Source organism: Candoia aspera, chromosome 1 (genome assembly GCF_035149785.1).
Source record: "Candoia aspera isolate rCanAsp1 chromosome 1, rCanAsp1.hap2, whole genome shotgun sequence".
Classification (NCBI taxonomy): domain Eukaryota; kingdom Metazoa; phylum Chordata; class Lepidosauria; order Squamata; family Boidae; genus Candoia; species Candoia aspera.
This window is the reverse complement of record NC_086153.1, coordinates 250,742,614-250,757,743: the sequence shown is the minus strand read 5'-3', so window position 1 is coordinate 250,757,743 and position 15,130 is coordinate 250,742,614. Positions and strand designations below refer to the sequence as shown.

General features: G+C 39.8%; 1 protein-coding gene across 3 annotated transcripts in view; it reads right to left on the bottom strand.

The window, feature by feature from the left end:
* Positions 1 to 15,130, bottom strand: part of PARVA (parvin alpha) — a 103,391-nt gene that overhangs the window by 13,138 nt on the left and 75,123 nt on the right. For all 3 annotated transcript variants that reach the window (XM_063289479.1, XM_063289482.1, XM_063289480.1), the window contains exons 7-10: positions 11,408 to 11,466; positions 6,405 to 6,424; positions 5,940 to 6,001; positions 3,390 to 3,458 (exon numbers count right to left, since the gene is read on the bottom strand). In XM_063289479.1, coding sequence (XP_063145549.1) covers positions 3,390 to 3,458; positions 5,940 to 6,001; positions 6,405 to 6,424; positions 11,408 to 11,466 — 210 coding nt within the window. The remainder of the gene's footprint in view (positions 1 to 3,389; positions 3,459 to 5,939; positions 6,002 to 6,404; positions 6,425 to 11,407; positions 11,467 to 15,130) is intronic.

Here is a 15,130-nt window from a genome sequence, read left to right as displayed (position 1 = left end):
ATCTTGAGAGATGATGCTGTCAAGGTAATGCATGCTATATGCCAGCAAATTTGGAAAACACAAGAATGGCCATCAGATTGGAAAAAATCAACTTATATCCTCATACCAAAAAAGGGAAACACTAAAGAATGTTCAAACTATCGAACAGTGGCACTCATTTCACAGGCCAGTAAGGTAATGCTCAAGATCCTTCAAGGTAGACTTCAGCAATTCATGGAGCGAGAATTGCCATATGCACAAGCTGGGTTTAGAAAAGGCAGAGGAACTAGGGACCAAATTGCCAATATCCGCTGGATAATGGAAAAAGCCAGGGAGTTTCAGAAAAACATCTATTTCTGTTTTATTGACTATTCTAAAGCCTTTGACTGCGTGGACCATAACAAATTGTGGCAAGTTCTTAGTGGTATGGGGATACCAAGTCATCTTGTATGCCTCCTGAAGAACCTGTATAATGACCAAGTGGCAACAGTAAGAACAGACCACGAAACAACGGACTGGTTTAAGATTGGGAAAGGAGTACGGCAGGGCTGTATACTCTCACCCTACCTATTCAACTTGTACGCAGAACACATCTTGCGACATGCTGGGCTTGAGGAATCCAAGGCTAGAGTTAAAATCGCTGGAGGAAACATTAACAATGGTCAAAGCAATGGTATTCCCAGTAGTAACATATGGCTGCGAGAGCTGGACCATAAGGAAGGCTGAGAGAAGGAAGGTAGATGCTTTGGATCTGTGGTGTTGGAGGAAAATTCTGAGAGTTCCTTGGACTGCAAGAAGATCAAACCAGTCCATCCTCCAGGAAATAAAGCCAGACTGCTCACTGGAGGGAATGATATTAGAGGCAAAACTGAAATACTTTGGCCACATCATGAGAAGACAGGACACCCTGGAGAAGATGCTGATGCTAGGGAGAGTGGAGGGCAAAAGGAAGAGGGGCTGACCAAGGGCAAGATGGATGGATGATATTCTAGAATGATGGACTCGTCCCTGGGGGAACTGGGGATGTTGACGACCGACAGGAAGCTCTGGTGTGGGCTGGTCCATGAAGTCACAAAGAGTCAGAAGCAACTGAACAAATAACAATAATTTAATTGAATTTTAAATTGTTTTTACTGTGAACCGCCCAGGGTCCCCCATGTGGGGGAGGTGGGCAGTGATAAAAATATGATAGATAAACAAACAAATAAATAAAAACATAAACTATAGATAGATCCATAAGAAGGACTAGGATTTATAAGACACTAGAAGAATGTAAAGCTATGCTAACTTATCATTGGCCCCACTGCAGGCATCTATAGCCCTCTACCTTCAAAAAATGCATGAAATACAGTACTGCTTTTCATTTCAATCAAGCCATGAATTTATGCTGTGTTCACATACAGTAGAAGATTCTTAAAACTAATTGAGTCTCCCCGTACTTCCTGTAAGAGAATTTCCCTGCCGGTTTGGATAGAAATATCAGTCTTCCCGCCATATTTTGCATGTATTTTTAAAGTCTAAAATGGCCATCCTGTCCAAAGTCTGTTCAAATGTTTCAACACATACCTTCCGTCTGAATTCAAGAGGAAAAATTATGATTGTTATAAGGCTCATGGGCTGTCCACATGGATCTGTGGTCACAAAAGATTTTATAACTATCCAAAACTGCTTGAAATGTCAAGGGTAACATTATCGTGAAGCTCCTTTTTTTCACTATAAAATGAATTCACTGCCATTCAAAAGTCAAGGGATTTTTTTTTTGGAAATATTATTTTTTCTACACCTAATCAAAGAACAGATAGAAGGCTCTTTTCTTTAATTTAAAAGGAACAGAAGTAGAACAAAACTGCTATTTGAATGTTGGCACACAATGAACTGATTTGCACCACATAATAAACCATGGTTCAGGGTAATGTTCAAACTATGTGTTACATTAGCACAGTTGTTTTCATCTTAGCATCATCTAACTATCCCTAATGCTTATTGTCAGCAGTTGAACCTCCTTTAGTCAGACCCTGATTATTTCATTCCTCTGCCACAGATCCTCTTTCATTTTAAACCCCCATTATTTGAAACACTGCCTTTCAGATGCTATTGACCCTTAGCCTCTGGCAATGCAATCCATCTCTCCATTTGGCAAATGCCAGTTTCAATAGCATATCTGGGGGAACTTCAAGTAGATTTTGAGCCAGAAAATGACAATTGAGTGAACAATGAGACATATAAACCACCAAAACAAAGAAATGTTATTCTTCTCCCATTGAATGCCACAATAATGTAATCCTTCTCAGTATCTTATTTTTCCTTTCTCCTAAATTCATAAAAATTTCTTTATATTCAGCAGAAAAGGAATGCAATTCCTGCCAAGACTTCCTTCCTATCACCAGCTTTCATGCAGACAGTTTCATAGGAGAAACTTGGGGGCTCCATGAAGACAATAAAAAACTTCAAGATGGAATAGAGCTGCTGGGCTTTTCACTGGGGTATTCAGGAAGAGGAGTAGTTCTAGATTTCTTTGGCAAGTTGTATCGAAGTACCATTGTTCCTTAGAAGGCAAATATTTTACTGCTTTTTTGAAGCAGGTCATAAAAACTTATCAGTGTATAATAGCTCCACTCTCCACTTGGGCATCATAGGTTCAGGAAAAACTTGCTCTGGTGGAAAATGGCCGGAAAATTCCATGGGAATTTTTAAACCTTTAACTCCATATTTTTTTTTTTTTTGGTCTTATGGGAGAAATCAAGTGTACATTTGATGGATTTTCTAGCAAAGGCAAACAAAATAAGATTTTTGTGATTCTGTGAATTTTCTTTTGATAGAGTGAAGAAAAAAAGAGGTGTTTTACATTATGGAGAATGAACACACACACACACACACACATCATGACATGTTGTCTCCTGGCATGTGCACAGAACTTGGAGGATCAAACAACCCATTCCCTTATTGTTATATAAGATTGAAGGGTTCTAGCTTAGCTGTTCCATACTTGGTCAGCTGGATTCTGTCTTCTAGTAAGCAAGCATATTAGCTTGCACTCTAGGTTTCTGGAGGTTTATATGGATGTCTAAGCTTACAGTACATTTAATCTGTTCTTACCACAAATGTTTTAGTCATGCTATTATGGATTACGTTATCGCTTTGTTGCTAACCACCAAGAGCCCGATCTGTGATTGTATCCTTGTACAAATTTAATAAATAAGAAAGTGTCTACCAACAGCCATTGTTACAGCTAGTAAACATGGTTTTTGTTTTGTACCCATGATATCCAAGTTATCATTGTAAAAAAGTGAGGAAGAGACAAGATAAAAGGTAATTCTCCAATACATTTCCACCTCCACTGACTAAAAGGTAGATATTGGAATAATGTAAGAAACAGTTCCACTCTTCTAAATACATCTGTATTATCCTACCTGGGTTTCTAGTTCTGTAACTTCCAGATTCAGCTTATTGAGGTGCTTATTCACAAAAGTTATGAGAGTCTAGAAATTAAGAACATACATAGGCTTTAAAGTTTTTAAAAACAGAGTACGGTAAAACATGCAAATGCTAATCTGAGATTTAAAATAATTTAGCATTTAATAAATCCAGTTATTTGTTGGCTTTTGAGAAAGAGGAAAATACTGTGAAACTCCATCACAAATACACAATAAATAATGACTAATACTGCTGTGAAATGTTTATCACTTTAAAAAATATAGAGGTATTGTTGCAACAGGATAATGAACAACAGAGGAAAGAAAATCACACTTGATCCACAAAGTAAGCTGTTGTAAAGTGGAATGCCACTGTTTTCTCTTCAAGGAAGCTGTGCTAATCTAGATCAACTGGAGATCATATAATAAAAATGTGTGAAATGGCAATTTCGGCATTTCACTCCTTCTCTATACCACTTCTCACAAGAAATAATGTTGAGGAAAGCATTTGCATTTATATTAAGATATATTTATTTTAAGTAGAGGGAAAAACTAGTAAAACATCTCAGATTTCAATAAGGTGCTCTTTAATGTGGCTATTTTCCATACAGTACCTCTAGTGCAGAATCAGAGGGACCAACAGGAGGTCAGAAAGCAGAAAGAGAATTGAAGTACTAATGCAGAGGGAGATATGATAGGAGGCAAGAGGCAGGTGGTTTCCAGGGGCAGGGGGCGGGGATTGAAAAAATGATGCCCAGTCTTTCTTTAAGCTCTTCAGCCTTAGCCCAAGTCCTCGGTGCCAGATTGTTGAAGGTCTTGACCTCAAACTGACATTGCTGAATGGCAGATCCATGTGTCATATAACCATGTTTCCTCCATGTGGAGGAGAAGGTAGATCAGGAATGTGTTGCTCAGACCTAGTTGGGCACAGATGGGGAAGTGCCCTTATCTAAGACATGCCTGACTGGGTTTTGGATACTCCATCAGCCTCAACTCTAAAGCTTTGGAGTAATGGTGGGAATGAGCCTCCAAAATTCAATAGCAATCAGGTGATGTCCTGCACAGATAATGGATGAGAAGCCCTGTCTGTGTAGCTGAGCAGCAAGGATAAGTTGTACTGCCTATTCTGCTGCCTAGCACTCTCCCTGCCCAAGTTGTTTGACATCATTGCTGACTCATGGTTGATTTGCCTTGGGTTTTGGTACTGTGGGATTTCAATCTCCATGCCTTGAAGGTGGGTTTGGGATTTCATGGCCAATATGAAGTATGGGCTTATTGCAAATCATCATGGGCCTAATGCACACTAGACACCATCCATCTGATCTAGCCTTTACTTCAGAGAAGTTGGAATGTGATCTGAAAATAGAAGATGTTACTCTCAGTCCTTTGCCACAGTCAAATCACTTCCTGGCTGATGAGGCTTGTTGGCACCAGCAATCTCCATGGATTAAGATGGTCAGCCCCAGACACTGTATGGATACTACTGGAGCTCCAGCAGTTGCTCGGGAATTTTCCCAACAGCCTGGTGGGCAGTTCAGCTTAGTCAATCAACCTCTGCAATATGTAGAGATTATTTCAATTAATTTGAAATAATTATATGTAGATTCAGAGGACCTGTTTGGTTAATCACGGAATATGATGAAATAGTGATCCTGGCAAAAGACAAGGAATGAATACATGGTGCGTCCAGGTTCAGCTCTATACTGTAACAGTAAGGTTGGAGAAGTGTCAATACTTTCCATCTTTAATGCAACTGCAGGTTGCTATCTAGCAGTCTCATTTCAAATTACCCACTCCCTTTTGGAGAGTGCTTGGTCAGAAAAGCTTCCCTATGCTTTTTTTGCAAGGCATTTTACAACACGAATCATTTGGAGTTAGATGCCACCCAAGCAGAATCCAGTAAGATGACAGAGGCAGTAACTTGTGAACATATCTGGGATTCACTTGAACTGTGAATAATGAAGAAGTGGGGAAAGTTGTTGGCTTATTCCCAACCACCTTTATAGGGCTGGTGGAAAAGAGGAAGGCACTAAGAAGATTGGCAACTCTTTTGTCATTGCACAGAATAGGAATAGGGCAAGCTGGTGAACTTCAAAATTAATCTTCCTTGGATTTCAAAGTCGTTGCCTAGAATGCCTGGAGGGCATCTGTTTACTCATCTGAATACAGAACTTAATATGCATGTAGCACATGAAATATAGAAGGAAGTGTGAGGCATTTGCCAATTGCTTTGTACAAGTAACAGAGATACCCAACTATTCTCCATCTAGACAGGCTTCTTGGATCTTGTGGGGAACAACTGGAGAATTTCTGTTAGGAATCAAAATAGGGAGGAAAAATGCAAACCACTCAGACTACGCTATCTTGATCAGTACCTAGATGATACACTGAACCTATTCTTACTAGGCAATTAAAAGCATACAGCAAGTGAGTCTACAAATACTAACACGTGGAATGTCTAGGCAACATCAAAGTTTAGTTCTAGTTAAATTCAGTGAGTTTCTAAGTTAGTTAAATAGCACGTATCAAAACCATTTTTTGTCCTACCTTTTTCACAACATTGAGTTTATCTGGAGCATGGTCAAACAGTGTGTCAAATGCATCTCGTTCTGAAATACAGTTAATGAAAGTGACCTGTTAACTGCTACATTACTGAAGCGTAAGAATTCCAGAACTAGAAGGTCATCAACTGTCAGCTACACTTAGTAAGAAATATTTGCTGTACCCAAATTATCCTTGACCTTTATTTACCAAATGCACATTCAAGTCAATCGATTTTGAAATCTATTGTTCTCCAGCCATGCAGATTAGAAAGTGTAATAAAGTATTGATTTCAGAAATGTAATTATTTCCTAATTATTAAGGAAGTATTCTTCTTTGGAAGAAATATATATTTACAGATCAACTACGAAAATTCAGAATGTGAACTTAGTTGACTTTGAATTATAACATTATTAATTGGAGAGTAATTTACAAAGATCTAGAAAATGTTAGAAATCAATTCATACTTACCATGCCGTCCTGACATTGCCCTGTAAAAAAACAGTAATGCAATTATTTGTATGTGTACTCTTAGAGTAATTTAATACATCTTGTTCAATTCAGAAATATGCAAAGCAAGATAAATATGCACCTTGTTAATTACATGCAAAGCAGAAAAAATTGACTCTGAAAATTCCATTTTTGTTCTGGAATGTTCTATTTTCCTTAATTCCATGATCCAAGCACTGGGGGAGGGGGGAATTCATGAATTTCTAGGAGAACATTATTCAGATCAGCATATTGTTCAGAAAAAAATGGAACTTCCATTGCCAAATTGTTCCATTTTGCACATTTCTACACCTGGCTATAATATCAAGGAAAGAAAGAAACCACCTATTGTACTTGGAATTCAACCCAGTAATCTACAGAAAGCCAATGTACTTCCTTGTTCCTTTACCAGAACAGGAGTCACATGCTCCTCCCACAAAAGACTCAACAGTAACCTGTGTTTGTGTTTATTTATTTAACAATAAATAAATTTTACAAGATGTAAAGACATCATAGACAATAAAATCAAAGATCTGATAAATCACCCCAACAATAAATAATTCAGAAACAATACAAAAATAGCTGTGAAGCCCCATATGTTTCTATTTCAGGGATAGGCAATCTTTTCCATATAAGGAATATGTCTGAAATCTTGAAAGCATGTTGTGATGTCAAAGGAAGAAACTCGATTGTGCACAAAATGAATGCTGTAGTATACTTGCCACAAAATATACTTTAACAAGAGGCAAACAGGTGAGGTTATTCCCTACCACCTTCTCTAGTTATTTAAAATGCTCTCAGTGACCCCAATTTACACCATTATTAGAGGAGTCATTATATAAATAAATAACTGAATAAATAATTTAAAAAGCCCTGGACTGCAGCCACTCACCCCTTTTAATCTCTAAAAATGGTGGTGAGCTAGATATTCCTGTAAATAAAGCTGATAGCAGGAGATCTTCAGCAAAGGATTGTTACCTTGTCGTGGTGCTGGAGCTTGAGCACCTCAATGATGCCATGAGCTAAACCGTGAAGGGCCACCCAAGATGGGAAGGTCATGACAGAGAGGTCAGACTAAATGCGATCCCTGGGGAAGGTAATGGCAACCCACCCCAGTATTCTTGCCGTGAAAACTAAATGGATCAGTACAACCAGAGATATGTCGGTATACCATCGGAAGATGAGACCCCCAGGTCGGAAGATGGTCAAAATGCTACTGGGGAGGAACAGAGGATGAGTTCAACTAGCCCCAGACGTGATGACGCAGCTAGCTCAAAGCCGAAAGGATGGCTAGCGGCCGATGGTGCTGGTGGTGAATGGCGAATCCGATGTTCTAAGGATCAACACACCATTGGAACCTGGAATGTAAGATCTATGAGCCAGGGCAAATTGGATGTGGTTATTGGTGAGATGTCAAGATTAAAGATAGACATTCTGGGTGTCAGTGAACTGAAATGGACTGGAATGGGCCACTTCACATCAAATGACCACCAGATCTACTACTGTGGACAAGACGACCACAGAAGAAATGGAGTAGCCTTCATAATTAATAGTGAAGTGGCTAAAGCAGTGCTTGGATACAATCCAAAAAACGATAGAATGATCTCAATTCGAATTCAGGGCAAGCCATCTAACATCACAGTGATCCAAATATACGCCCCAACCACAGATGCTGAAGAAGCTGAAGTAGAGCGGTTCTATGAGGATCTGCAGCACCTACTGGACAACACGCCTAAAAGAAATGTTATTTTCATCACGGGAGAATGGAATGCTAAGGTGGGCAGTCAGATGACACCTGGAATTACAGGTAAGCATGGCCTGGGAGAACAAAACGAAGCAGGACATAGGCTGATAGAATTTTGCCAAGACAACTCACTCTGCATAACAAACAAGCTCTTCCAACAACCTAAGAGACGGCTTTATACATGGACTTCACCAGATGGACAACACCGAAATCAGATTGACTACATCCTTTGCAGCCAAAGGTGGCGGACATCTATATAGTCAGTAAAAACAAGACCTGGAGCTGACTGTAGTTCAGATCACGAACTTCTTGTTGCACAATTTAGGATCAGACTAAAGAGATTAGGGAAGACCCACAGATCAGCTAGATATGAGCTCACTAATATTCCTCAGGAATATGCAGTGGAGGTGAAGAATAGATTTAAGGGACTGGACTTAGTAGATAGGGTCCTGGAAGTATTCTGGACGGAAGTTCACAACATTGTTCAGGAGGTGGCAACAAAATACATCCCAAAGAAAGAGAAAACCAAGAAGGCAAAATGGCTGTCTGCTGAGACACTAGAAGTAGCCCAAGAAAGAAGGAAAGCAAAAGGCAACAGTGATAGGGGGAGATATGCCCAATTAAATGCAAAATTCCAGAGGTTAGCGAGAAGAGACAAGGAATTATTTTTAAACAAGCAATGCATGGAAGTGGAAGAAGACAATAGAATAGGAAGGACAAGAGACCTCTTCCAGAAAATTAGAAACATTGGAGGTAAATTCCAGGCAAAAATGGATATGATAAAAAACAAAGATGGCAAGGACCTAACAGAAGAAGAAGAGATCAAGAAAAGGTGGCAAGAATATACAGAAGACCTGTATAGGAAGGATAACAATATCGGGGATAGCTTTGACGGTGTGGTCAGTGAGCTAGAGCCAGACATCCTGAAGAGTGAGGTTGAATGGGCCTTAAGAAGCATTGCTAATAACAAGGCAGCAGGAAACGATGGCATCCCAGCTGAACTGTTCAAAATCTTGAGAGATGATGCTGTCAAGGCAATGCATGCTATATGCCAGCAGATTTGGAAAACACAAGAATGGCCATCAGATTGGAAAAAATCAACTTATATCCCCATACCAAAAAAGGGAAACACTAAAGAATGTTCAAACTATCGAACAGTGGCACTCATCTCACATGCCAGTAAGATAATGCTCAAGATCCTGCAAAGTAGCCTTCAGCAATTCATGGAGCGAGAATTGCCATATGCACAAGCTGGGTTTAGAAAAGGCAGAGGAACTAGGGACCAAATTGCCAATATCTACTGGATAATGGAAAAAGCCAGGGAGTTTCAGAAAAACATCTATTTCTGTTTTATTGACTATTCTAAAGCCTTTGACTGTGTGGACCATAACAAATTGTGGCAAGTTCTTAGTGGTATGGGGATACCAAGTCATCTTGTATGCCTCCTGAAGAACCTGTATAACGACCAAGTAGCAACAGTAAGAACAGACCACGGAACAACGGACTGGTTTAAGATTGGGAAAGGAGTACGGCAGGGCTGTATACTCTCACCCTACCTATTCAACTTGTACGCAGAACACATCTTGCGACATGCTGGGCTTGAGGAATCCAAGGCTGGAGTTAAAATCGCTGGAAGAAACATTAACAATCTCAGATATGCAGATGATACCACTTTGATGGCTGAAAGTGAAGAGGAACTGAGGAGCCTTATGATCAAGGTGAAAGAAGAAAGTGCAAACGCTGGCTTGCAGCTAAACCTCAAATAAACCAAGATTATGGCAACCAGCTTGATTGATAACTGGCAAATAGAGGGAGAAAATGTAGAAGCAGTGAAAGACTTTGTATTGCTAGGTGCAAAGATTACTGCAGATGCTGACTGCAGTCAGGAAATCAGAAGACGCTTAATCCTTGGGAGAAGAGCAATGACAAGTCTCGATAAAATAGTCAAGAGCAGAGACCTCACACTGACAACAAAGGTCCGCATAGTTAAAGCAATGGTGTTCCCCGTAGTAACATATGGCTGCGAGAGCTGGACCATAAGGAAGGCTGAGAGAAGGAAGATAGATGCTTTTGAACTGTGGTGTTGGAGGAATATTCTGAGAGTGCCTTGGACTGCAAGAAAATCAAACCAGTCCATCCTCCAGGAAATAAAGCCAGACTGCTCACTTGAGGGAATGATATTCAAGGCAAAACTGAAATACTTTGGCCACATCATGAGAAGACAGGACACCCTGGAGAAGATGCTGATGCTAGGGAGAGTGGAAGTCAAAAGGAAGAGGGGCCGACCAAGGGCAAGATGGATGGATGATATTCTAGAGGTGATGGACTCGTCCCTTGGGGAGCTGGGGGTGTTGACGACTGACAGGAAGCTCTGGCATGAAGTAACGAAGAGTCGGAAGCAACTAAACGAAAAAACAGCAAAGAAGGAGATACTTTGCTTTACAGCCTTCCACTAAATTAGTTTTCATTTCCAAGAAACTTAAGTGGGGCAGGGACCTGGCCAGCTGTTGAAGAGATGTCCATATATATATTATGGGTCAGCTCTAAGCGTATGTAAACCAGATGAGGAAACTGACTCTACAGGAAGACCAGAATTATATTTTATTGAGATAGGCTCTAGTAACAGAATCTTGAAAGTCTCCCTGTGTTTTCCCTTCCCTCCCTCTTATACCCCCAAGTGTCAAGGAGGTATCAGTCCAAGTCTCTTTCTAATACTTTCTCCTCTCCCTGGGTTTAACACATGCTTCTGCACCTGTTGTTGGCTTAATGGCTTCCGGACGGCTTTCCATGGTTATATCTGTGGGCTCCTACATTATGTTAGCAGTTACCAAGTTGACTATTTCTGATCTAGTTAAGCTTATAAATGAAGATTTACCCTTTGTTTTCTAGGGATAAAAAATGTGGAAGGAAAGGTATCAAATGTTTTCAGTTTCTACACATCTTCTCCAGCTGAAACTTATTAAAATCTGTTGTTTGAATTTGGAAATTAATAACCTAGTATATGTATGTGTTTATGTATGATGATGATGATGATGTGTGTGTGTGTGTGTATAAAATAAAGGACTACTTTTCTGTTAAGGAATTACTTTAATTTAGAGCTTTCTACATCGGGAACATGTCCACATCATTACATTATTTCTACTCTTTATTATTTGGAGTGAAGCCTGTTTGAAATTTCCAGTAGTGGAATCCCTACAAGGAAGATGTAATAAAGTTGGCAAATGGCTTAACCTTGACTTACTCAGTATTGCCAGTTATTTCCTCTTGGATCTGTCGGGACTGGAGGATTCCTTCTCGCTTCTGGAAAAACAGTAACAATAACAATACTTTATTTTATGTAATCATTTAGCAGCTCTTCCAAGTTTTAAATGGGCTTTACTGACCTCAGAGGAAGTATCTGATCTTGTTTAAAACAATTCGGGATTCAAAATATTTTGCACATCTCCAACAGGCAATGTTCTGAAAACCTGTACAGTGTTCATTTGCACAGGGAAGGTAATCCTTTCCTTGTGGAAATGGATGAGCCATAGACTCAAAATCCATGTTTTCATTAGGACCATGATGATACCACCTCCAGCTCCCCAGGCTAAACGACTACATCACTTCTGTGATTAGCTATCAAACTAGAGCCCAAATTCCTGTGAGGTGTTCTTACCCAACATCAAAGGCAGAGTTGACTAGCCTAGACGAATTTATCAATGAGAACTTGGTGAAAGGTCCCCTGTGCAAGCACCGAGTCATGTCTGACCTTTTGGGGTGATGCTGCTTTTGCAATGTTTTTTTGGCAGACTATAGAGGGGTGGTTTGCTGTTACCTTCCCCAGTCATCACCTTCCCCAGCAAGCTGAGTACTCATTTTACCGACCTCGGAAGGATGGAAGGCTGAGTCATCCTGAGCTGGCTACCTGAGAATCCAGCCTCCGCTGGGATCGAACTCAGGTCCTGGGAAGTTTCAGTTGCAATACTGCCACCTACCACTCTGCGCCACACAAAGCTCCAATGAGAACTTACACCACTCTTTTTCCTCTACCTGTATACCCTTGTTTTGTCAAGAAGTCTTTCAGCTTGGTGAACAGCTCAACCAGTCTTTCAAACATTTATGAATTATGTTTTCCATGATTTTCTGAACAAGTTCTTGACATGTATTTAAATGAATTGCTGATTAACTCTGAAGAGTCTGCTGTTCAAGATAATCAGGTTTAAGCAGTTCTTTAATACCTTTGTGACTACAGTCTTTATGCTGAGTTAGAGAAATGTGCCCATACTTGCCTATAACAGACTATTTGGACTACCATATTAGCCATAAAATATGCTATATTTAATTTGTGAGATTATATCTTCTCTAATTTCTTTCCTTATTTACACTTTTATTAACCATTAATACTAAGACGGGAATCTTCCCATATTTAACCCTGATCCATATGTCTGAGGGCAGCTGAATAGGAATTTTTACAAGTTAGTGGTAAGCATTCCTTAAGGTTGTATATTCATGTTATTGTTAAGTACCATTCTAGGGGAAGGTCAGTCACTTTACATTGGAAATAGAAGGCAGCAGAAGATCCAAGATAAAAGATGGGCTGAGAAGAGACTAAATGGAGACTTAGAATTTTAACCTCATGGAAAGTAGGGATGAACAACTATTTTGCCCTGGTCGATTTTCTGTACATGCATTCCTAATTCCTTCTTTCCCATTTCCACATTAATGAACACCTTTCTATTAAAAATTTCCACATAAACATTCACATTTAACTACATGATGTAGTTTTAATTTTTTTTCTCAAAAACTCAAATTTCTAATATGCTTTCTGTCAAAATAAGCCTTTCCAAATATATTTTAAAATAAGAATTGGAAATCTGAATGAAAATAGGAATACTTAACTGCATTTTGATTTAGTTTTGAACAAAGAATAACCAACTCCAATCAGGGCCGCAACTAGGGTCTGTGTCACCCGGGGCAAACATGGATTCCATGCCCATTTTGGTGCCCCCCCCAGTGCAGCGCCTGGAGCACATGCCCCGTTTGCCCCCCCCCCCCCAGTTGTGGCCCTGACTCCAACAGAGAGACACATTCTATTCTGCATTTTATTCTGGAAGGTACAGTTCAGATCTTGTGGAGATGTACAAGAAGCTTCACATATTCCTACACCAGTGCTTCCCAACTAAGATAATTTCCAGATGTGCGGATTTCAGTTCACAGGACTCCTTGGCCAGCATGGTCCTTGCTGAGAATTCTAGGAGCTGCAATCCACAACCCTGAAAGTTGCCAAGGTTGGAAAATGCTGCCCTACACTGATAAGGTCTCCAATGGTGAAGCAAAATTCAGAGGAAAAGCCACACAAACATCTAAATAAGAGAACTGCTATGGCTGACTAAACTAGTCTGAACCCATATGCAGCTTCCAAAAAGAAACAGTTGAAAGCCAAGGAACTACAATGGTTTAACAAGGCAGCCCAAGAAATTTGTATTCTAAGTCAGCTGTAAAATTTAATGGGTCACCTTTGACAATTAATATCTTTTTGTTTGGACTATATTACCAGGTTGCTTCCAAAAATGAGAGAAGAGACCAAGCTGAGAAGCAAAAGAAGGGAGAAACAGAGCTCACTCCACAGCTGAACAGTCAAGATTTATTCTATTTCTAAATATGTTTGTATATACTGAATGAATTTATCTTCAGTGCAGAGAACATACCGTATATTTAGATCATCTTTGCTGCAGTTAAAATTCATGCCTAGCAATGCTTTGAAGAACAATGAAATATTGGGGAGATTCCCCCCCCCCAAATATCAGGCAAAGAGGCACTGTATTTTATTTGAAAATAAAGATCGTGATCTGGGGGATTATTCATGCATGGCCAAATCAGGATCCTGATGGCAGGCAGGGATCTCCTCTTTCCATCACTGGCGTTTTGTTTGGAATTCACCTTTTACTGCAATGTGGCTTTGAAATTGTCCCCTGCCTTTTATGGAGAGAGGGACTTCAAAGAAGGGTGAATATTCAGTACAGCTCTAGGATAACAAAGGAAGCTGATTCTATCTCCTAGTGTTATTCTGCAAATATGGCAAATTATCCTACTCATCTGGTAATGCATTCTCATATTTGTTAAGTCTTAACTACAAGAATCAAAAGGTATCTCCCCTCCCACCTGAGGGGAAACCTGAATAAAACATAGATAACCAATTTCAAGCAGGTGCTCGTTTGTTTTCCAAACTCCTACTAGCCAATCTTAGTTTTCTGTGGTTATTTTTACAAAATATAAGCTTGTACTGCCTGTTATTTTAAGAGGACAGAAAACAGCTGGTTTTAGGAATATTTATCACAGGAGCTACTTCAGAGTTTTCACAGGCTCTTTTTCCAGACAAAAATCTGAAGAACTGACAAAACTAAGTTCAGTAAAAATAGTAATTTTAAAAAGTGAATTTGAAATTGTAGGCAGGTCATGTGACTGGCAGGTATTCACAAGCCGATAGAAAAGTCTACATTATTTACCAGGTTGAGCATATAATATCAAAAGAGGCATTTATTAAACTTGTGCTCAGTGAGCAAATACAAATATTTGAAGTAGAAAGTAGAGCTGTGCAAATCCTTTGAAAGAAATGCTTTGAACCCAAGGGAGTGTGTACAAAGCATCTCTTTTCAAATTGTGAAAGCACCCGCCTCTGTTTCCCGGGTTGGGTTGCTGCTTTACAAGCTGCTTCCGGCTCTCTCCACATGCATGTGCACATGTTGCCACCTTGCTTCACATTTTCCTCAGCAAAGCAAATGCATGTGCAGAGGGAGAGTTCTGAAGCAACCACATAAGCCTGGAAATTGGCAGGGCTGACTCTTCCATGATTTGAAAAGCGGTGTCGGCATATTTCAAAGCCCCTCTTTCAAAAGATTTGTGTAGTTCCAGTAGAAAGGAGCAACTTTCTAGTGGAAAGTTGGAAGACAACCAGAAGAAGACAACCAGAGAGGTGAAAAACGTT